At 37.7% G+C, this 24601-nt stretch overlaps 2 protein-coding genes across 6 annotated transcripts in view; one reads left to right on the forward strand and one right to left on the reverse strand.

Annotated features, from left to right (window-relative positions):
* The window catches only part of Cht6 (Chitinase 6), a 149604-nt gene extending 147016 nt beyond the window's left edge, over positions 1 to 2588 (forward strand). For all 5 annotated transcript variants that reach the window (XM_083136021.1, XM_083136023.1, XM_083136020.1 and 2 more), the window contains one exon: positions 316 to 2588. In XM_083136021.1, coding sequence (XP_082992147.1) covers positions 316 to 1395 — 1080 coding nt within the window. In that variant the 3' untranslated portion in view covers positions 1396 to 2588. The remainder of the gene's footprint in view (positions 1 to 315) is intronic.
* A 4541-nt stretch (positions 2589 to 7129) lies between these two features.
* LOC145998416 (acid-sensing ion channel 1B-like) lies at positions 7130 to 24012 on the reverse strand. Its single transcript, XM_083134824.1, has 6 exons — positions 23776 to 24012; positions 17972 to 18103; positions 16106 to 16256; positions 13147 to 13347; positions 12404 to 12549; positions 7130 to 7850 (listed from the first exon to the last, which is right to left on the reverse strand). The coding sequence occupies exons 1-6, from the start codon at positions 24010 to 24012 to the stop codon at positions 7425 to 7427; spliced, it is 1293 nt and encodes a 430-aa protein (XP_082990950.1). The 3' UTR covers positions 7130 to 7424.
* Positions 24013 to 24601: the final 589 nt, after the last annotated feature.

Consider the following 24601-nt stretch of genomic DNA (forward strand, 5'->3'; position numbering starts at 1 on the left):
GTAATAAAACAATACAGGAATACAGTGGGATTGCTGCTACAACTATTTTTCATCGTTTTCTTCTTCTAAGAGAACCAAACCAGACCAAACCCAACCAGCCTCAACGAACGCATTCCACAGACTCCACAAAAGTACCAGCCAATGGCAATGCTTAAAACAGTTGTAACAGCAATCACTTTGCACAATATGTGCAAATCAATTGTAGAGTAGATGATTTCGTAATATGATGAAATAAGTCAATTTTGAATAATATAGGTCTGTTGATGGAAATATTTTACCTTATCTTTCTTTGTGACTTATATTGTTATGTTTCAGCCAACAACTACTACAACCATAGCAACCACTACGACAACGACTACAAGCCGACCAAAAACAATTCTTCGCAGACCGAGTGGAGCAGTACACACACGTTCGAGAGGTCGATCATCCACACCTCGTCCCACAAGAACACCGGAAGTTTCTTCGACTCCAGCCTCCGGAAACAGGAAGCAAAGTAGCAGAGTCAACATACCTTCCAGGAGAAGAACTTACAGACCAACATCTCGAGGATCAATCTCCTTCAGGTCGAACTCGTCTGCGGATCTCACGACGACAGAAGCACCGCCAACGGTGTCCCCCACGAAGTTCTCCTTCCCACGAAGGCGAATCCCGACGTTGCCTCGTGCTTCTGCCCTGATCCAAGATGTGCCAACCCTCGACGAGAACGACGAAGCGAGCATAGTGCACGAGACGAGCAGACTGAGGACTTCCGAACGAGAAACCGACGAAAGTGGAGAGTCCTCCAGCTACCAAGACCTTGCAAATGTCGCTGTGGTCGCGATCCACAACCTGGGAACAGCGCCACCTAGTACGACCATCCCGCCAATAACAACTCAACTTCCGTTAAGCTTGTCTGACGAAACTCCGAGAACCGTGTCGCCATCGAAACTCCACATAGAGCCATCCACAACGTCACCTTTGCCACGTAGAGCGACGATTGTTAAGATCACGAGGCCTACGCAACCCAGCTTCCAACTGCTGGACGAGCCAACGTCGAAACCGATTGCAAGGCGCATAGAGCCTCGACCGAGAGTGACGACTCCCCGCCCGAAGAAGACCACGACGCGAGCGCCGCCGTTGTTGGACTACGAGTACTACGACAGTTATGAGGACGAACCGAACTACTTCGATATAATCCCGCTCTCCAACAAAGTGAAAATACACACGGACGGGTACATAGAGTGTTTCGACAGAGGAAACTTCCCCCATCCTTATTCGTGCAAGAAATTCATTTCTTGCGCCAAAATGGAGAATGGTGAAATTGTCGGCTGGGAATACACATGTCCGCGGCAACTCGTTTTCGATCCAATTGGCGGCATGTGTAATTGGTCCGGGGGACTGGGGTGCAAGGAATGAACACGCACTCAGTTGAAGTAACATGGATTGGACTGTCATTTAGTTATGACAAATAATGTACAAACAGTGAGCTCTATTGATTTACGTGGAGTTAACAAATGTCGCATGTGTCGACTCAATTCAGAATAATGTCTCATGTTTACGTCGAACTTTTACGCGGCTGAGTATAGTGAAGATTTACTTCTCTGATTTTTCAATACTTAACCATTTTTTAAACCAAATCTCAGCTGTGAATGCATTATGTTAGTGGAGACAACACTCGTTTTTAATCAAGAGTCCTCTCTTGTTTATTTGGAGATATTGTTGTAGAAGTAATATCTGCTGTTTATTGTCAGATTCTGAATTCACTGGGAGTACGTTACGTGGGTTCCCATCATCTTGAGAAGACATTTTTCTGTAACACTGATTTCCATACTGTGGTACATACAGTTGTATGTTATAATATGTTGATATTTAAATGGTAAATTTTAGAATGAATTTTAGCTGCTGCTGGTTCAACTGCATAATATAGATAAATACTTTTAAAAACAATTTTAGTAAAACGAGGTATGATTTTTATCAGCGTACCAATTTAAGTGTGAGAGGTAAGATGCCAAAATATTATACTGACTGAGTATTGTTAATAAAACTCGTAAAATTTGACACCATTGTTACACCTAATGAATAATTTATCACACTACTTTATCACTTTACTGCACTTTGCACACACTTTGTACACAACTTGTGATTTGCTCAATTGCAGCTTCGTTCTTATTTAACCAAACTACTTGTAAATAAACAAAAGCAACAGATGCATGAATGAGAAATAAACTTCTACAAAAGTAGAAGCATGAAAAAGTTTTGACGCATGATTTTAATTTTATAAACACTAGTGCATAATTTTATGCGTGTGAGAGAATTTTGTCCAATCAGAGACTTAAGGGCATTGGTATATGATGTGATTTTCTACTTATATTTCATTAGATGTTTAAGCAATGAAAAGTTTTTCTCTTGTTCAGATCTTCTACAATTGAAATCTGGAAAAGAATTTATTAGTAAGGTATCGCTGAATTTCTTCAGAGATTAAAATATGCAGCAATGATAAAAATTATTAACATCTCAAACTTTTTGAGATAAAATTTAATTTTTATAAAAAAAATGTGTTAAAGCATTTTTGTAATAAAATATTTGTAAATAAAGTCTTATTTTTATTATGTATGTATTTTCATTTACTGTTATATTCAGCATTTGCTACGTCATTTTTAAGAGATCATATTCGAAATTTGGAATGTAAAAATTACATTTTCTTACACGGATATGAACAGAAATTAAAGTAATGATAATAATAATATATTACCTTCTTTCAATTGAGAGAATTCGTAAATTTCTAGCTTGCATATTTTTCGTGGACACAAATAGCTTCAGTTACTTGTTTTGGATATCTTTGCTGATCCCAAGCAGCAACATCTATTTAATGGTAGTACAGTGTAATAATAATCAAAAGTTTACCAAGTAAGAATTAGCCATGTCTTCTGTCAAAATACTTCCTCACATACATTCACCATGTTTGTCTGATAAAGGAGCTGTTTGTAATTTGTCGACTTTCAGTTGGTTCTCAACTGACGAGTTGAAGAATGAACAACTTCGGGGTTGCCAAATAAGTTGCCAAGTATAGGTGTGTTTCGACTACGTTACAAACTGTTGCATTGTGGGATCGAGCAGCCATGATTGTGGCGGTCTTGTAGACATTCGGAATTCAAGCTGGCGGCCGGATGATTTGAACCTTGTTTACGGTGGTATATTTTGTGCAATATTACGTTGTTTAGGTCTAACAAGTACTCACGTTTATCCTAGAATTTTCCGAGAAAGAACAGAAGGTGCAATTTGCAGCACAAAATTTTCCGATTGTTGATTAGAATACGCCGTCATGGCGAGAATAAATCGTGCCAACATTAATGAACAAAACAAACAGTACAGAGCGGTGGGGTGAACATTTCTTCTCAGGTAAGTTCATATATCGCATTTCACTGTGACTTTTAGTACAAATGGATTGAACTGGTGTTTTTTTATCATAGTTGCAAGTAGCGTTTCCTTGTTATTGTTATATTTGGTAGAAAGGTGTTGATAAGTTTGGCGATAAAAATGATAACATTCAAAGTTAAATGCATCTTGATAATTGCACGCTTGTACTTGATTATTTATATTTCATTCATTAACACAAACTGTTATTAATTGTTATCCTATTTATGAGAAAAGGTGCCGGTAGTAGGTTTTGCGTACTGTCAGAAAAAAGCACTGCTTGGTTAAGACATGTTAATGATATATCAAAGTATCTCAAATTGATTGATTTATTTGGTTTATTTTACTTCGTTTTTCTGCTATATTTGACTAGTCGTTAAGATCAGTCATCCCCAGGCCGAGATTCGAATCCTGGACCCCTAGCATCGTTGTGCGTTGTGCTAACCACTCTGTCACTGAGGCCTGCATATCCTAAGTTGTTAACGCAAGGAGGGAAATTACTGTTTTTGAACAACTCAACATTTCAAATTACTGCGCTTGAACAAACGTTAAAAGCATAAAAACATAGAAGATAATGGCTGAGTCTTGGAATTTTCAGTTAATCTGTACTCACTTTCTCCCACCCAGAGCGGGAAACATAGGTTACTCAAGGAATAGGTTACTTATTGGATGTAAATATTTCAGGCAGAATCCGAACCACTAATAAACACGAAAACAGACTGATTCCATGTAGCTGGTTCAAGTAAATGAACACAGGTGAACTAGAGTTGGCCATTTCGTTGCATTTTTATGCAATGTTACCGACATTTTACACAGTACTAACAACAAACGCGCACTTGGCACAGGTGTAACGAAGGCTGCGTGATGGGTATTTCCTTGCAGACGACAAACAGCTTTGCCGCAAACATGGCGGCGGTGGAATCCTGATGTCACATGAAACCCACCTATACATATGCATCTTTTCAGTAATTAACTGATTGCTCCTAGAAACCAGTGTTTGGGAGTAACTGTTGCTTTTTTCAGGAATAATAACAGTAACTAGCTACTTTTAAAAGTAGCTAGCTGCAGGGTGCGAAATCCTGGGGGAACAATCTTGGTCTTAAAAATCCCTCCCACCAAAAATTTCCGGAGGGGAGAGTTTTTGTTCCAACAAACAAAAGATAAGCAATTACTTTTAATTTCAAGTATACTTTACTAAGGATAATATCGAAAACACACACAAATTAGTGTAGTTGTGAGTGTTCAATGCCATTTTTCTCTCAAGAGTTCATTAACAAATCTACACTGCTGGACAAAAAAAACCCGGACACTTGCATTTTTGTGATAACGCATAAATTCTGATTCGAAGGCTAACTAAAGGTTGCAGAAATTATTGGAAATAAGAAAACCTGAATATATTCAACAGAAGGCAAATTAAAATTTATTGTTAATAAGATAAATTAGAACAAAAACGAAAGTTACAGAAAACTACAAAAAAAGAGAAAGGAAATCTTACCAATATCAATATTGTTAACTGGTACTGGTGGGGTATATAAGCTGTCTAATAGCGGGTGTTACCTCCCCTGGCATCAATTACAGCTTGTAACCGCCGTGGCATACTTCGAATAAGGTTGTCAATCACTTCTTGGTCCAACTGCTCCCATTTTTCTTGAATAGCAAGTCTTATCTCTTCAATTGTTTCTGGAACTATTGCGCTGTTTCTGTCGTTTCAGTTGATCCCAGGCGTGCTCTATCGGATTTAGGTCCGGACTTTGTGGTGGATATTCTAATCGCGTAATCGCAACTTCGTCCAAGTACTCCGTGACAATATTCGCAATGTGAGGACGCGCATTGTCATGCATAAAAACAAAGTCCGGGCCTATAAATGGTGCATATGGTACTACATGAACTGCCAAACATTCTGTAATATACTTGCGAGCTGCCATTGCCCCATTCTCTACAAGAACCAACTCTGTACGTCCTTGTAAAGAGATACCTCCCCAGACCATGACACCACCGCCTCCAAAGTGTAATATTTCAACGAAACAACATTGCGCATAACGCTCATTAGGACTTCTATGCATATTTTCACGCCCGTCTGATGAACGTAGGTTGAATTTTGACTCATCGGAGAATAAAACCTTTTCCCACTGCTCCACATTCCAATGTAAGTGTTTTGTAGCAAATTCCAGTCTTTGCTTCCGGTGACGTGCTAACAACCTGGGACCTGTAGCCGGCCTCCGAGATGATAAACCACTTTCATTCAGTCTTCTACGAACTGTTCGTGAAGAAACCACAGCTCTATGGACATTTCTCAAACGCCGTGCCACAATATAGACGATCTTCTCGTGCTGTCGTGCATCGTTTCTGAACCCGGTCTTCTACCATAGGAACCAGTCACATCTACCGTCTGAGAGCTTCACCATTTAGCACCCTAGCAATATAGTGCACACTACGGCCATCATCGCGAAGAGCTGCTGCTTTTACTACCTCTTCACGTCTCATTTTCAAGCTAGCAAACTTACAATACACTTGCAAGAAAAACACCAGCAATGACAATGTCAATAGTATCTGTTGCTATGGTTACTATGAACCAAAATTCATGGCTCTCTAGACATTAAACAAAATAACATCAACAGGAATTGAAAATCAATAAATTAAAACAAAATTGTACGAAATTGATTTTGAGCCTACTAGGTGTTCCAAATAAGTAAATACGAGTAAATAAATAAATAAATAGATAAATAACAAACGGAGAAACTATGGAAAATGTTCAATAATGAATATTCAATTGTTCATAATTAACTGAGAGCGTAATTCATAAGTAATTGCAATTCAGATGTCAAATATTAAGGTGTCCGGTTTTTTTTTGTCCAGCAGTATACATCAATACGCACAATAAAAGTAAAACAAGAATGGAAAACAATAACAACTATGAAATCTAATTGATTTATATTAACATAAAGCAAAAGCTAAATAACAACTTAACATAATAAAACCACTTCAACTAGTATTTCATAATTTATTAACATCTTTAACCAGTTAGTAAGGGAATTAGTTTGCTACGTTATAATATCTGATAGCTATATGTAAAAGTAACAAATTATTTTCTTTGTGTAAATTAATAATAATAATATTAATATATTTTTAATTTAGTAATTAATTTTTACTTTTAATAACATTATAAATATGTATATATCGTCTAATTTATATGTATGTTTGGGGGAGGGGGTTTGTATATTTCTCCCCACCCACCAGTCTTAAATGATTTCGCACCCTGGCTAGCTGTAGCTGTAACCGAGTTACTTTTTTGCAAAAGAAGTAACGTTGTCAACACTCACTTCACAACACTCAAATTGTTATTTTGAAAATTTGTAACATGGGGGGGTGGGAGAAGAGCTCCATTCGGCAATTGTATTTCCAACTCTTTGTCTTCTATGAATGCTGAAGTGAAAGTAATTTTGTGGAATCTCCTAAGGTTAGGAAGCTAGGCTTCGTTGTATGCTAAATTTAGAACATCCACGCTTTATTGCAATTCATCATTTGTAATTGCCCGCGTAGACTTAGATGTTTTGGTTGAATTGCTGCATTCATTTGGAATGTGGTGGTCAAGCTAGAAGCATGACTTTGTTTAATAAGAGAAAATGTTTAAGGTATGCATATATATGTATTATTACAACAAAATGTAAAAAAAAAAAAATGCAAACAAAGTCACGTTTGCTTGAATGATTATTCATTTTATTACTCTCATATTTTATCTGTTGTAATAATACACATTATTTTCATCTTATATAATATGAAGAGTCGTATTATGTACACAAACATAAGTAAAAATACATGCAAGTCATATATTCATTTCATTACAATTAATGATCATTGATTGTGTGTAATTTTTACTTGAAAGTTTCCAGAAGAAAGGAACTGTAAAAGTAACTTAACTCAGTTACTTTTCGATCCAAGTAATTCTAACTGTAATCCAATTACTTTTAAAAAGTGACTTTTCGTACAGTGATAGAAAACTATAGCTTTCACATTACAGCTGGTGCAGGCTATTATTTCCTCCTAGCGGCCGTTCGAAAAAGCACCACCAAAGCCTCTAGATATGCCACCGAATTGATGATGGATATTCCTAGAAAGAAGCCCAGAGATCCTCCGATGTCGGCCAGGAACTGCGACCCGTCGTACGACCACCTTTCCAGCAAGCGCTGATTGAGGTGGGAGTCGTAGACCAAGGTGAGAATCGATTTCAGGGTGCCAGAGCTCTTGGTGCGATCCATCACCGCCACGGAGAACAGCTTCATGGTGCAAGCACTCAAGCAGGTGCAGTTCTGCGTGTAATCTTTGAAGTCCATGTAGACCTGCAGGAGTTTCACGAAGTCTTTGGCGTTGTCGCAGTGCGGAAGGGGCAAGTCTGGTTTCCAGGGTGCGCGGCAAGTGACCGCCGAGGTGAGGTTCTTCCAACCGCAAGAGTCAATGCACTGGAAGGCAAAGAAAAGAAGGATGGGACATTATAGGACAAGAGACTGTTTTACACCCACTTTAGGTATAAAGAGAGGCGTACTCCCTGGGAATCGCACCAGAGCATTGAATTGAATTGTTGATTCAAGTCCACTTTATGCACAAATAGGCTAACCGGGACTGGACCTACAGTTTAAAGTATGATCTTAACCACCCTGCAATGTGCCTCCACCAAGTATCGAACCCGGGACCCTTTGATTACAAGGCGACGATGTTACAAGTACGCCATAGGGGAGTCCATCGAACCAGGACATCTTTCACTTATGACGCTAAGGCGGGCGCGATCAGATGGCCCCAGTCGACCAGTCCGTACCTTTACCTCTCCTTCCAGAAAACCAGAACAAAAAACTATAAGTAAATATTATTTTTGCCTACATATGCATTAGGGATAAATTAGATGTTACTGCTGAAAAATATTTAACTATTCGAGGAATAAAAATAAGTAGTATAGTCTTCTAAATCAGATTAATATCACATATTTCAATCGACAACTTGTTTAGAAAGGTGTACCCCCCACCCATACACACACACACACACACACACACAAAGTGATAGCAACTTGTAACCTCACAACCTCAACTAAAGTTGATCTTTTCCCATTGACTTGCTCTCATTTAAAACCATTTTTAAAGCTTTTCAGTTTTCCAAGATAAGTTAGAAATCAACCAACCTAGCCAGTACCAGGATTAAGTAGAACAACTTTAGTAGCTAGAATTTCTTTTGGATAAGGAGACAATGTAAATAATAAATTATATTAGTTTTGTTCACTTCTTTTAACGCCAACCTCTTGGGTTTGTAAAATTATTTGAAGGAGTGCAAGGGGTATAATTGGTAATGAAAGTTTATGGGTCAATGTATCACCTTCAAAAAATTGAGAGTTTACAATGTACCCCTTGATAACACGGTTAAGCCTTGATGTATGGAACAATTTCAACCCGCGGGCAATACATATAAATGGTTTGCAGAACATTCACAAAATAAACCTTGGTACTACTCATATAATTTTCCAAGATCAGTTATTAATTTTATAATACGTCTACGTACAGGTCATGTTTATTTATTTATTTATTTATTACTGAACACAACAGGCGAATGCCCAATTACAGTGCTCTACATTTCTTATGTATCTTTACACTCAGTATTTCAGATCTTTACCACCATGTACAATATATATAAGATACTGATATAATATATTATAAATTACATAAAATATGGAAATAAAATAAACAAGGATAAATCAAGGATAGAAGTTATTTACATTAAAGAAATATATTAATTATGTGTGTAATAAATGACCTGTAAATAATTGACACACTAGAAAGTACGTACATATATGTAATTGAGTATAAACTACGAAAGAAATATATATTTACAAATACTGCGTTCATCTTTACATTGTTGACATTTATTCTTCCATTCCTTGAATAACATTTTTGAATGTCCCAATAGGCATGTGAAATATGTCTAATTTTGGTTCCCTTTCGGAACATCTGTTGTACAGTTCACACATTCTCCTGATAGGTGATTTATTTATGATGTTCGATCTTCTGTTACTACAGTAAAAGAGGCCCCCTTTGAATCGTGTCTTGGAGATAGGAACACGTATGTGTATTTGTTCTAGAAGATGTTGCACTTGAATATTATTGTTCATGATTTTGTATAAGAAACAGAGCAATTGCATCTTCCTTCTTTTGCTGAGAGAAGGCAGGTTGTGGTGTTTACAGAGGGAAGTGTATGATTCGTATCGGGGATATATGACTGTTTCTTTATAAGTAGCGTACCTTACGAATTTAGACTGTAGCATTTCTATTTTATGCGTGTACTTTTTGTCCTGAGGAGCCCATATTTCTGCTGCATATTCTACTTTGCTTCGGACTAAAGCGTTAAATATTATTTTCATTATTTCTTTGTTCATAAACTCTTTACTCATTCTAATTGCGTACCCTAGGTTCCTGTGTGCCTCATTTACGACCCTTTCAACATGTGTTGCAAATGTAAGTTTTGAATCAAATGTAACTCCTAGATCTCTCATCTCGTTAACCCTTTTAATGTTTGTGTTATTTATTTTGTAATTGAATTCAATTTGCTTTCAGTTGCGCAAGTGTCATCGTGCAGAATTTTTCTACGTTCAGATTAAGATAATTTATTCTGCACCATTTTCTTACTGTATTGATTTCATTTTGTAACGATTTGCAGTCATCAATATTACAAATAGTCCTACCGAATTTTAAGTCATCCGCGTATAAGAGTCTGAATGAGTCACACAGGTACTTTGGTAAGTCATTGATTAGAATTAAAAACAACAGAGGTCCGAGATTCGAACCCTGGGGGACTCCTGAGAAAACTGCGAACTCTTCTGTTAAAATTTTATTATAAGATACGTTCTGCTTACGGTCTTTTAGATAAGAAGCAAAGAAATTTAGTGCTGGTTTGGAGAGGTCGTAACACGAGAGTTTACTCAACAAAATATCGTGGTTTACTCTATCGAAGGCTTTGGATATATCTGTATAGATGACATCTACTTGCTTTCTTTCTTCTAGATTAGTTGCAACGAAATGGCTTAGGAGGGATAGGTTCGTAACAGTGGATCTACCCGGGACGAAGCCGTGTTGGTTTGGAGATATTACTGGGGATATGTGTGACAACAATCTTTGATAAATAATATTTTCGAAAACTTTTTCGGGCGCAGACAATAAAGATATGGGCCTATGCTCTTCAATGTTACCGGTGCCACTATTTTTGGGTACGGGACGCACTGTAGATGTTTTCCATTTCCTGGGAAATACAGACGTGGCTAGGGAAAGATTGAATATTTTCATTAAGGGTAGGGCTAATAAGCTAGCACAACCTTTTAACACGTAGGGCGGAATGCCGTCAGGGCCACAGGATTTCTTTGGTTTTAACTTTTTTATTGCCTTTTCAACATCTTCAATACTGACTGCGTTTAGTACAAATGCTTCACCTACGTCTATCTTTTCGTGGTCTTCGATTAAATTGCAGTCGTAATTCGCGGGCGTGCTCTTATAGGTGGGAAGGAAATGCTGGACGAAGGCGTTCGCAATTGCCTCGTCATCGTCTAGTGTAGTGTCATTGTATTTGAGGGGCATGGACGTATTTTTCCTCCCTTTATTTTGGACGAAGGACCAAAAGTCTCTAAAATCGAGTTTTATATAATTTTCTGTTTCTGATATGTAATTCCTGTAAGCTTTTCCAATTTGCCTTTTGGTTATTTTGCGGAGAGTTTCAAACTGTGCACGATGAAAGTTGGTATTACCAATTCCACGTTTCCATTTCTTATGGTGGTGGGATTTGCTTTTAATGTTTTTAATTATGCCACTGGTGAACCAACTAGGATATCGTGATGTTATGGATTTCTTTCTGTACGGGACGGTGACTTCGAAAACTTTATCAAGATTTTCGTAAAAGATATCAAGCGCGTCATTTACATTCTTTTGATTGGATATTTCTTCCCAGTTGATGGTAGCAATTTCACGGTACGTTACTTCAAAGTTTGCTTTTTGGAAATTACGCATGCTAATTGTTTTCTCTTTATTTGCTTTAACATGTTTCGAAACAAAGAATTCGATGCTAAGTTGGGGGTGATGTTCATCCTCCGGTACTAACGTTTCAGTTTCTTTACAGACCGACACGTTTTGGATGTTAGTCAGAACTAAGTCTAGTGTTTTGTTGTTGGTGTTTAACACATTGTTTACACTACTTAAATTGTAGTAAGACATAAAGTTGGAGAGAGTTTTAGATTTTTGCGAGCCTTTGCTGAAATCATAATTAGAACCTGTTACTTCCGGCAAGTTAAAATCACCTACGAGGAGTATGCGTGAACTGGGAAGACATACAGAATAAATCGCTTCATAAAACGCTTCATAAATTGAAATAGTACACAAGGGTGGGAAATGATCATTTAGCACGATTACATATTACAACAAAACAAGCCTGCACATAGTGGAGAAGTTAATCAAGATGCCACACATCTCTTTTTACAATGTCCTAATTTCGACAGAGAACGAGATAAATTATATAATGGTTTGCGTCGCCATGGAGTTCCATTCCCTACATCTCTAACTGCCCTGTTCACGGATCACATTCCTCCCACTATATGGCTTCTTTATGGATATGCAAGATGATGTAATTTGACGATCTAACAAACAGTATATAGCTATATGTTGTTTTTTTGTTTTTCTTTCTTGTGAAAAATAAGTGCATAGTAAAGTAAATATATTTTGCAAAAAACTCAGAAAGATGACTAAAATCGACTAACAGTTGATAGTCAGAAAAAAGAAGAAGAAGTAAGCCTTGTTTATATGACAGAAAAACACTACATATGCTGTGGACTAAGGCAGTCTATTTTTCAGTATAAAACACTTAACAATGTTACGTTTCAACCCTTTATCAGGGTCTTCCTCAGCCTTGAAAAAAAAAAAGAATCTTTCGATTTCAAGCGCAAGCGAGTTGATGAAGACTTCTACGTATTACGCTCTGTGTTGGAACATCTTACCTTCATCCTGCTGTAGCTGCCATCTGGCTCGCATGGCCTGGAGGGATGGGGGAGCTTCACAACCTCCGTGAGCCTCAGCTGGGCAGTCACTTCCTCCTCAGTGCTGACTGTGAGATAAGGGACGTTCCACGGAAACAAACTATTTTCTAGAAGACAAAAAAAGTAATGTTTTATGCAGAGGTGGATTGCCTAAATTTGTTTTAAGTCCACTTTATGCACAGTAAGTCTAATCTGGACTGGACCTACAGTTTTTAAGGTGGGGTCCGAACCACTATCTGCCTCCGCCGGGAATCGAACCCGGGGCCCCTTGATAACAAGGCGACTACGCTACCACTGCGCCATCGGGGAGGAGTTGATACAAGAGTTTTAAACAGCTTCACTATATCACTGACACAAACTTGGCCTGTTGGCGCAGTCCCGATTAGTCTATCTGTATATAAAGTGGACTTAAAAAAAAATTCAGACACATACCTGTGCGACAAGATTTTGCTCAACATAAGGCAACATCACTTAATTTAAACTCATATTTGATATTGAAAAAACTGCGGTGGGGGAGAGGACTGCACCTCCTTGCCCCAATGTGGACGCCTATGGTACTCAGAGGTCATTAAGGCAATCAACTTTCCTCAATAACGTTTTTCTGTTTGACCTTTCCTTGCGAACCCTCGGAAAATGAAATTTAGCTTTAATGTATGCAACCACGTTGCACCGAGCCTCTGTCTCGTTACCATCCCTAGACTCACCCGCCAGATCCTCCTCCGCCTCGTGTATGAAGACGACCCATCTGCTGGAGATGTTGTTCCGCCTGTTGTACTCCCAGTGACGGCCGGTTTCTTTGAACTTCAGAAGGTATCCTTGGATGCTGAGCGAGGAGACAGCGTATAGGGGCTTGAACGTGACGCATCTTCCGTATTCAAAGTTGTACCAAGTTTTCTGGCGTATGCCTGCAAAAGAAAAAGCATCCATACGAAGTGGTCCAATTTTATCGCTCGGCACTTGCACATCTTTAGTTTAAAAACTGATATTTTATTTTTATCACGTCTGGTTTAGAAATGGCAGCCATGTTTCCATCAAAGCGCTAAGTGAATTTTCGCTTGCAAAGCTTTTACAATAATTACATAATATTAATCGTATTCCACTCATTTGTGTATATTTATAGGTTTCATATCATGTAATACCAAGAACTTACTGTGTTATCGGTGTTATAGCACTAAATATAAAATTCAACATTTTTCCTTTGTGTTATTAAGGTTAATCTTACCACAGAAAAAACTATTATACAGGGTGGTCCAAATGTCTTGTCACCCCCTACATAACAATGTAATGACACAATAATCCAACACAGCATAAGGTATTCTAAAAAACAGACACATTTGATGGATTCACTGTCACCAGGACGAATGTTTACGCATCCACAATGTCAGTACGAGCACCATCATTTTCGTGAAATGGAGGGGAAAATGTAAATACACAACTTCACTGAAACTTAAGTGGGTGACAAGACATTTGGACCACTCTGTAGTATGTACTACAATACATTTATCTGTGATCTTACTGTATCACCGAGGACCATTTGAAAACTTCTGTGTAAGTGCAAGAACAATTGGGTTTTTCGGTAACATAATAACAAAATGGTAAACAAATATGAGATAAAATATAACCTACTTAGAATGAAGACCTTATATTAATCTTTAAAAAAGCTAATGTTTTAACCATATTTCCATGCATTGTGTCAATGCAGTAGCTTCCCTCTCAGTTAAGTCTCAGTGTGTATATTTTTGATGGGACTTACTACCATGGAGTAAGCTCATCTGAGATAGAGGAACTAAACATGACCAGAAATGAGTGTTGAGTTTAACTCCACTTTAGGCACGCATAGGCTAATCGGGACTGGACCTACAGATTAAAGTGGGATCCGAACCACTATGTGCCTTCACCGGGTATCGAACCCGGAATCTCTTTATTAGAAGGCGACGACGTGATCCAAAATGTAAAGTTCGAACTCTGAGAATCAATTCCTTCTTTTCATATGAATACTTTGATAAGTAACAAATATGACGCGTAATTTTAGACTAAATTATATCATTTAAAGAAGAGATTTACGGAAATTAAAAACTTGAATTCTACTCCAAAAGTGCTAATTACAATGATTCTTGTTTCATGCGTCTAGACTTTACAGTTTCAGAGAAATTGATAATTGCGTAAAAGTCAGCTCATAATAAGGCAAGAGCAGGATACACTCTTCCAAAATGTAGGGCACAATAACATTCGATGCAAATGATATGAAATTGAAACATTCTCAAGATGTCCCCGGTGGCAGTAGCACCGCTGTCACCTATCAAATCTTGGGTAAGCGTAAGATCTTCTTGGATGCACACTGCACAGTGGTTCGGATCCCACATTTCGATGAGTCCATGCAAACATAAAATTTTCAGTCCAAAAATAATGATTGATTGATTGATTTAGTGCTTTAAGTCCACTTTATGCACAGTAAGGCTAATCGGGACTGGAATCCGAACCACTATGTGCCTCCACCGGGAATCGAACCCGGGACCCTTTGCCAAAAATTATGAATTCGTAATGAAATTCTTAAGTTAAAAATTTCCAGACTACTCTTGGACGCTGGGGATTAAGACCAAAGTGTACGACCTATATCGTGAAAAAAAGGACGTCTGGCAACCACTTATTACTTTTGCACACGTACTCCCTTCCCTACTCTGGTGGATAAATTTAACATAATTCAAGATTCAATGACAATCCTATTTTTAAAGTGTAAATATCGAATCTCCATAATTTGTCTTCAGGATTTTTCTTTTCTTTTTCTTCGTAGGTAAATTTGCTACAATAAACTATACACTCGCAAAATCTTTATATATTTTGTATAATTATTATAATTAGAATTTTAGTGTAATTCAATTATGGCAGCCGGTCCCCGTGGTTATTACACAGTGCTACGACGTCAAGGGTCCCGGGTTTGAATCCTACCCTGGGTATAGATGTTTGCGAGTGTCCATTCATCAATTACATCATATCATCAGTCATCCCCATCTTCGCAAATTAGCCAAAAGTGGCACAAGAAGCAAAGTAAAGTAAAGCAAATCAATCAATTCAATTATGTTGTTGTAACGTACGCTTGGAATACAAATATCGACATAGAAGTCGTTTACCACAGAGGTGTCTCGTGAACGCATGCGTCAATTGTGGGGAAATAGGACAGCTTGCTCTGCAACGACATTCATGAGCATTTCTACATTCTAATTTCTTCATATAGGAGAAGTATTTATTTTACACGAGAGCGCTGAACTAAGCTTATACGTATTACATTTCTTGGATCTGAAGTGACGCATGCATCAATTGTGGGAAAAGATTTATTACTTTCTTTCACTTCAGATCCAAGAAATGTAATATAAGCTTAGTTCAGCGCTCTCGTGTAAAATAAATACTTCTCCTATATGAAGAAATTAGAATGTAGAAATGCTCATGAATGTCGTCGCAGAGCAAGCTGTCCTTTTTCCCACAATTGACGCATGCGCAGCATGCACGGCATGCGTTCACGAGACGCCTCTGGACCATGATATTTAATAGAATCCTATGCGACGGGAATTTGCATAGCATTGAAGAACAAGAAGAAAGTCGTTTATAGACTGTGCCAGAAGCAAAGCCGAATTATGCCAGCGAAGCCCATTGGCGCCAAACACTTACTCCCTTTGCGTTTCCCAGCCAATGACGCTTGCAGGACAACGCTCTCGAAGGGATATGTTGCCCTGTTCCAGAACTCCTCCAGCGTTGTTTGCTTCCACGGAAACCTCTTCCAGTTGCTCAGCGTGTTCGTCTTAAAGGTTAGGTTGTGAGCCTCAGAAAGAGAATTAATTAGAGAGTTGTTAACGAATTACACTTTTACAATCAATCATTTTATTGAACGAAAAGGTACCATTTCCTTATAGGAACGAACTATGGTTCTACTCTACGTCCCCATCACAAGTTGCCTTGATTGACAATTGCCTATCCGCGTTAATATACACTAAAAATACAAGGTTCTTTTTAGGGGGGGGGTAATTATTTTGGCAAACTTCTAGGCGAGCAGTTAACCCCTTGGGGCGGAGATCCCGCCACAATCTGTTATGAAATTGATTAATGATAATGGGATTCGTCGAAAGAGTCGCGCTCCATAACAGAAGAATCTTGTGTGTATTTTACGTAGGGTTTCCACTTCTGCACCTGATTGCAACTATTGAAATGGACGAAATTAATGCTGAAGGCGAGAGGACTGGAGTTGAAGCTGCTATTGCTGCAGGTAACCAAACTGAAAATGGAATTTGTGCACTTTTTTATTGCAGCAACAATAATAAATCTAGTAATTAATATTATATCAAAATCAGAAATTAATCATAAATAATAAATATAATTCCAGCTACCATAATTTCATATTCAAGCAATAGATAATAAAATAAACACATCCTCAATTCGATTTGATAAAACAGTTAACATCCCCACAGAGTAAGAACGAACATTCTGATAATAAATTGCTAAACAATAAGGGACCAGTCCTAAACCATCTCAACCTAAGATAATAATAATAACATTAGGAGAAATAATTAAAAACATTATAGACCGGACAAAAATAAAACTAATATAATAAACCGATTTATATTATAATCCCCCTCTATATAATAACCACTACAATTAATAACCATTCAAGAAATATATATAAAACTAATCCTATAAAAATTACATACCTACCTGGAATTCGAATTCAAGATATTGAGTTAGCAGAGTTTCATAACTTTGTGTGTGTGTGTATGTGTATGGACCCTATGGGAGTATGGGTGAACACACACACACACAATCTCACACCCCCCCCCACACACACATCTATATAAACACAGGGTAATTCCATTTTAAAACAGGGCTCAGAGCTCTCAATTTTTAAAATAGAATTTGCATAACCTTGTACTGGTAAAAGCAATATTCACAAAATAATTTTGAATTTTATGGCTATTTTGAAAATAGTGTTTTTATCAGGTAAACTATGAATTTGGTTCTATGGTTCCGCACTCATTTTAAATAGTTTTAACTTCTTATAAAGGTTTCCAAGAGCACAGATGAAGTGAAGTAATTAGTACCACAATTAGGCTCCCGGTTCTTTTGATTATTTTAGATACGGAGCTAAGGGAAATAGAGAAAAAAGAAAACCTTTCGCGATTAGGTACTACTATAAACAAGATTTTTTGAACAGCAACTACTTGCATTTTCAAATTAATTGAGGCGGTATACGGGTCAAAGGATTGAGATGGGTTCTGCATCCCTTCTCAAAAGTTCTGGTCAGTCATGGAAAAAAAAATAATTCCCCCATATAGCCTTATTACCGGTAGTCTTATGGTGGAATTACTTCTTTCCACGACTGTACAATGTAGGCCTACTCCTGTGCTCCCTCGTTTCTGTGCCACTGCATGGCATGGCAGCATACATATCCAATCAAAAAAGCTGCAGGATGCACTCATTATTCCTACTTCAAAAACAGAAACGCTTTGTTTGTACACTCTTCTGATAGAATCAAACTCCTCTCACCTCGACCACGTCCCGTATGTAACCAATCTCTCGGCACACGGTGAGAGCCGGATACCAGATGGAGTCGTTGAACACAACGCTAGTGTGCGTGGAGACTGGAGGGTTCTTGTACTTCTGAAGGCACTGCAAGAACTGAAACACGAGCATTTTGTTTTATTAACCATCAATTATGTTACCAAGGCATATCTGGGATCTTCTTCAATGTCAGTACTTATTCATTTTCATTTACTCTTTGCAGTGGCTAGCTTCATTCCAGAGTAGTCAGTTTATACAGGGTGCGGCAAAACACCCTCCCTAATTTAAAGGTTGAATAAAAAATAGATGGATCAAAATAAAGAAACTGTATTACCATGAATGAAATCTACACAGTGGGAAGTTATGGTTACATGTTCACACAACTCATTTTTTTTAACAATATATTGTTCAAGTGGTGTCTGAAGACAGACACTGTTAATTGATGGAACATTTGTGACGTTCCTTTCTGGTGTTCGCCACTGGATCACGGATCACTACGTCACGGTAGCTACCCAATCTCCCTGTGCGGCGGAGTTATGAGACTCTCCTTAATGTTATGCTACACTGAGCATTCTCAGGACGTAACGATTTGAAAAAAGAAATAGTTTCTTGCTATTTTACAAATTCATTGAAACATTTTAACTTTAAACAATCACTGCAAATTAATAACAATATTCACCAACACACTCACTTTTGAATCAAGTTACTGCTTTTCCTTTAAAACAGCGTTTTTCACAAAATAGACGTCCTCTTCCGCAACTCAACTTAACTTTTTCTCTTTTTTTTCCCTGTTGTCCCCGCAACCGAATCAATAAAAGATTGGACAGTTCTACAAATGCCCACAAACCGGAAATGACTTCCGCTTCCGATATTGCGTGTAACAAATATACAGCAAAAATTATAAATTTAAATCAACACAAACAACAACATTGAAACTAACATATAAATCAAACAGATTTCTGTGAAATTAACAGAAAACAAATAACATATTACATATCACCAAAATAGACAAGGCGTATCAAGTTCTCCTCCCATACAAACAAAGAAAACTGACGCAATGTATATGAAGGAAATTTTCTTTATAGAATAACCTTCTTCGAGCTTACTTCAGAACTCTTCACTCTTCATGCAAACTCGCTCTAAGAAAATTCATATGATCCTACATTTTTTAATCATAAAAACAAATCTTCAAACTATCTGTTCTCTTGCTTTGTGTGGAACTTATTTTCTTTCTTTCACCATCCTTTCCACATCTTCTAAGAGCTTCTTAACATTAACAGCTTGTTCTTCATACAACTATACATTTCCTAAACATTTGTATTTCCAAACATTTAACTTCTGAAATTGTTCTGGGCTTAAACTTAATTATTGACATTGAAGTCTCACATAAAATTATACATTTGTTCCCTATTGGACCTTTATCATTTTCAACTATGCTTGTCCTTTCCCTTAGACTTCACCATTCATTCTCAGATTGGTCTCCTGGAACTAAATTATCAACATTGTGAACTTCTAATTCTTCTGTGAATTATACCTAACGTCAGCCCTCTTTCGATTTAATAATAATCATTACAGGAAATGAAATTCAAGTTGTATCCAAATCATGTATACAAGCCAAGCATTATCTGAATAATTATATGGCTTTGTAAACTCTTCTTTATCCATTTTCTTCAAAGAATGTGCAGGACTCTCAACGTTTATTTTCTATGATGGAATATATTTTTCAACCTTCACAATGCAAACAAAAGAAAGATTTTCATATAAATTTGATAACACATACTTCATATCTTCACGTGCAAGCTTATTTGATAGAGTGTTTTACAAGCGGTTTATTTTTGTTTTCTGAACTGTTTTCTTCTTCCTTCTTTTTCTCCATAGATCAAACATTTCTTTCTTCTCTTGCCACTTCAATAATTCTCCTTCCAACTTTTTCCTCTTGGACAACGGAACAGGATAAGGATTGGAGTAAACAGGTTCTTCACTGGTTAGATCTATTTCACAGATAGAATTCCTAGATAATCCTGGCTTGTCGGCGAATATTCTTCTATATTTCAACAATAAATTAAATAGCTGCTCCTTTTCCTCAACTCTCAAAACATCTGAAGCAAAGGCTTTATCTCTTATGTCTGATTCTGTTGCAGTCCACTCATCAGCGTTAGCTTCTTCCTCCGCTTTCGTACACTGTATTAAGACTGTCTTCTCCCGCGACTCGCCCTTCTCTGAATCTCCAGCGTTAGGAAGTAAATGTTGCTCTACTGTGTGTCCGCCATTGATCAGATACAATTTTTCTGCGCCTGCATCCAGAGTGGCTTTGTATCTTCGAAGGAAAGGATAACCAAATAATAAGTCAGCTTCTAAGCACTTGACCACATATACCAAATCTTCAAATATAAAACCGCCAATTTCAAAATTTATTCGCCTACAACCAGCTATCCGTGATCTTTCTTTTCCAGCAAAATCTTTTAATATTACGCCTGGACACTTCTGCAATTTAAGACCTGGTAATCGCTCTCGTACTTGAAGCCAAATATTATAATTCATAAGGATACATTCGCTACCCGTGTCCAGAGTACATTTTATTTGGAATCCTAATACGTCGACTGAAATTTCAGGTTTCTTCGCATTATCCCTATCTTCTTCCATTATCGTCTTTCTAATTTTTAAATAATTTAGAGGAGTGGCTTCGATATTCAAGTACAATACTTCTAACGGATGTTCTGTTAGGAATGGGTCTTCACTTTCGTCGCTTACTTGTACTTGCATGCCCTTCATTGCAAGCGTAAGAGTACCGCTTACAACGGGCGCTGGGCTAAACCCAGAACTTCAGTGCAGTTAATTTCCCATGGCGACGCAGTAACTCTAAGATTACTGGAAGATAGCTCTTCCGTCTGTATTGCACACTCTTTTCGTTCTGGAGCTCTTTGATCTCCTCTCCAACTATTTGTGTACGGCGTAGTCCTTCTATAAAGTCTGTTACTTGTCCAGTTTCTATTCTTCCACCTTCCACCCGGGAATCGCTGTCCTTCTCTGGTGAGTGGTTCCTTCCCATTTCCGCTCTCTGCGCTGTGGGATCCTCCAGGATTATTAGTAGAAGTTGTCATCTGTACTCTGCGAACTCGAGGTTGGTTAGGTCTCCTTTCTTCTGCTTTGTTTCCGTCGCCTCTCCACACATCTATCTGTTCTGAGGCTTCGTACTTCCCCAAGAAGTTGGTCAACTGGTCAATGTTTCGAGGATCCCTTGTTAATACTAGCTGCTATTCTGTATGGGAGCTGATGAATAATTAAACTTAACACTTCTGTTTGGTCCACACGTTCGACCAAGTTACAGTATGACCCGTAGATGTCCCAACAATAATCCTCCATAGAAAGACCTGAGGATGTGGAATATCTTCTGTTTCTTAAAATCTGGATCTCTCTCTGCTTCGCTTCAGCAGAGGCATACTGTTTTTTAAACGCGGCACAAAACTGTTCAAAAGACTTCCACCTTCTCTCGTTGGCAATAAACCAGGCTTTAGCTTTCCCTTTCATTACAGAAGGAAGCAACTTTAATCTGTAATGCATAGGCATTCTCATTATGTCCATGGACGTTTTCAGTTCTTCCAAATATCGCTCCGCTGATATGGAATTTATTTCTCCGGTAAATTTGCTCAGAGAGTTAATATACGACATTCTTAAAAAATGTCCAGTGTGAGATGGACTGTGAGAAACATCAGGAGATTTATCAATATCTTCTCTGGATATCCCTTTTGTACTTTGGATACGTCTCCTCCTCTTACGGTTCCTTTTAGTCAACAATTCAGCAGAAGATACAGATTCTGTTGAGGATATACCGGAAAACAAAGGGTCATTATCATCTCTCACCTATCGAACATTTTCCATAGATCTGTCAGTATTTCCAGCAGTCATTCCTGGATTTCCTTGCACAGATTCTAAATGTAATCTCTCCAACTTCCCTAAAAGGAATTCCTCCATAAAATAGAACTTCTGGTTAATTTCTTTATTCATCTTCTCACTGTCCTGCATACACAAATTCCTTGAAGTACTTTGCTGATCCACGACGGATTCTATCCTTGTCCTTACGGTGTCCAATTCATTCATTACTTTTCGTCTGTCTACTTCCCAGACTTCTTCTATCTTATTTAGAGCATCTCTCCCTTCATCAATTTGTTTTAACAAATCACATCGCACAGCATCCAATTCTTCTTTGTTTTCTTGTCTTCTGTCTTCTATTACTTTCATCATTTCATTTTTATCATCTTTCCGCTCATCCTCAATCTTCTTCATCAATTCTTCTCGGTCTGCTTTCATTCTCGTCATCATTTCCTCCTTATCATTCCTAAATACCTCCTCTAAGTTCCTGAAAGCTACTTTAGTTTCGTTTCTTCCGTCTTCAATAATCTTCATCAGTTCCTTTTTATCCTCTTTCCGTCCTTCTTCTATCATCTTCCTCAATTCATTCTTATCTTCTAGCCTTCCTTCTTCCATTTTCTCAAACCTCTTTATCATTTCATTCTGATCTTCTTTCCTTCCTTCTTCAATGATCTTCCTCAATTCATTTTTATCTTCTAGCCTTCCTTCTTCCATTTTCTCAAACCTCTTTATCATTTCATTCTGATCTTCTTTCCTTCCTTCTTCAATGATCTTCCTCAATTCATTCTTATCTTCTAGCCTTCCTTCTTCAATTTTCTCAAACCTCTATCATTTCATTCTGATCTTCTTTCCTTCCTTCTTCAATTCTCCTTAACCAGCCACAAAGTACATCCATATTTAAAGTAGCACTATTCGATTTGCAATTTTTACAAACTAAGTCACCATCAGGAAGAAATTCTCTGGATATTGGCAAATTTGCACACCCTAAATGGAAATACGCCTCGCATTTCCTGCACTGAAATATTTCGTCCAAGGGCTTATCTTTATCATCACAACAACTCAATTTATCCATTTTCTTCTTGCTCTGGCTTCTCAAAATTCTCCTACTCATACCTTCATATCTCTGCAAAATCAATCACATGACTTACATCTATGTGTTATCAGACGTTGTAACGCTCGACAATTTCCTCATGACTTCACACGGCACAAAACACACGTTTTTTCACACGATATTACAGTTACTATTTATCCTTTTACATCATCGATGCCTTCACGTTGAGCGCCAAATTTACCTGTGACGTTCCTTTCTGGTGTTCGCCACTGGATCACGGATCACTACGTCACGGTAGCTACCCAATATCCCTGTGCGGCGGAGTTATGAGACTCTCCTTAATGTTATGCTACACTGAGCATTCTCAGGACGTAACGATTTGAAAAAAGAAATAGTTTCTTGCTATTTTACAAATTCATTGAAACATTTTAACTTTAAACAATCACTGCAAATTAATAACAATATTCACCAACACACTCACTTTTGAATCAAGTTACTGCTTTTCCTTTAAAACAGCGTTTTTCACAAAATAGACGTCCTCTTCCGCAACTCAACTTAACTTTTTCTCTTTTTTTTCCCTGTTGTCCCCGCAACCGAATCAATAAAAGATTGGACAGTTCTACAAATGCCCACAAACCGGAAATGACTTCCGCTTCCGATATTGCGTGTAACAAATATACAGCAAAAATTATAAATTTAAATCAACACAAACAACAACATTGAAACTAACATATAAATCAAACAGATTTCTGTGAAATTAACAGAAAACAAATAACATATTACATATCACCAAAATAGACAAGGCGTATCACATTATGCAAGTGAAATTAAAAATAATCATGTGTTGACCGAATATAAAATAACATACCTGGAAACAGAACGCTACGCTGCACGTAATGACGACAAGGAACCTCGCAACCTTCACCAAGGAGGCCAGATTTTCCCAACATGCTTTCCACGATGTAAAAATCCTTAGACTCTGCGAAGCCAGCAATTTCTCTCTATTTGATTCACGTTCATGAGTTTCAGAACGACATGCAGCTTCTTTCACTTGAATTGTGTTGATGTAATTCTGGAGTTTTGCTGTCTGCAAAGGACCATTCATAGTTTTCAAGCCTGTGATGTGATATTACTAATTCTCCACCTACAATGAAAACAAGAATAGTTCTATAATACAGTATTAAAACAGAATGTGTTAAATTAGTTTTATTGCGGTTACCTCCTTTAGGTATCATTTTATCCTGCTAACCTTAGTATGTGCGTGATTATTCTCGGCGTAATGTTGTGAAGTCGAAATGTGACCGTAAAAAAAGAGTTTTTGAATATCATTCGATAGGAGCTCTTTTAGTAATAGACACCATCCTTTTTCATTATAGCTTAAACAAACATCCTTGTTCAGCTTAACGAAAATAGTATTTCGCTACTGGCAGAGAGAGCCTTGTCGGGACTCCCTGATGGCGTAGTGGTAACGTCGGCGATTTGTAATCAAGGTATTTTGGGTTCGATACCCGGTGGAGGCACATAGTGGTTCTGATCGCACTTTAAATTGTAGGTCCAGTTCCGATTAGCCTTTCTGTGCTTCACAGAAAGTGGGACTTAAAACGAAACTGAAACAGAGCCTTGTCAACATGCAATGATACAGTTCTATGAGGTAATTCAAGGGAGAAATGTTAAAAGAGCATCCGATGTGGCCG

The sequence above is a fragment of the Lepisma saccharinum genome, chromosome 14 (assembly GCF_977018435.1).
Source record: "Lepisma saccharinum chromosome 14, izLepSacc3.1, whole genome shotgun sequence".
Lineage (NCBI taxonomy): Eukaryota > Metazoa > Arthropoda > Insecta > Zygentoma > Lepismatidae > Lepisma > Lepisma saccharinum.

What these genes read in the sequence shown, in the direction of transcription:
- LOC145998416 (XM_083134824.1), bottom strand. Translation starts at nt 24,012, where the DNA reads ATGAATGGTCCTTTGCAGACAGCAAAACTCCAGAATTACATCAACACA. An exon ending in GGCGGAGGAGGATCTGGCGG is followed by an intron (nt 12,550 to 13,146) that starts GTGAGTCTAGGG and finishes TTTGTCTTCTAG; the next exon opens with AAAATAGTTTGTTTCCGTGG. An exon ending in GCAGCTACAGCAGGATGAAG is followed by an intron (nt 7,851 to 12,403) that starts GTAAGATGTTCC and finishes TTTGCCTTCCAG; the next exon opens with TGCATTGACTCTTGCGGTTG.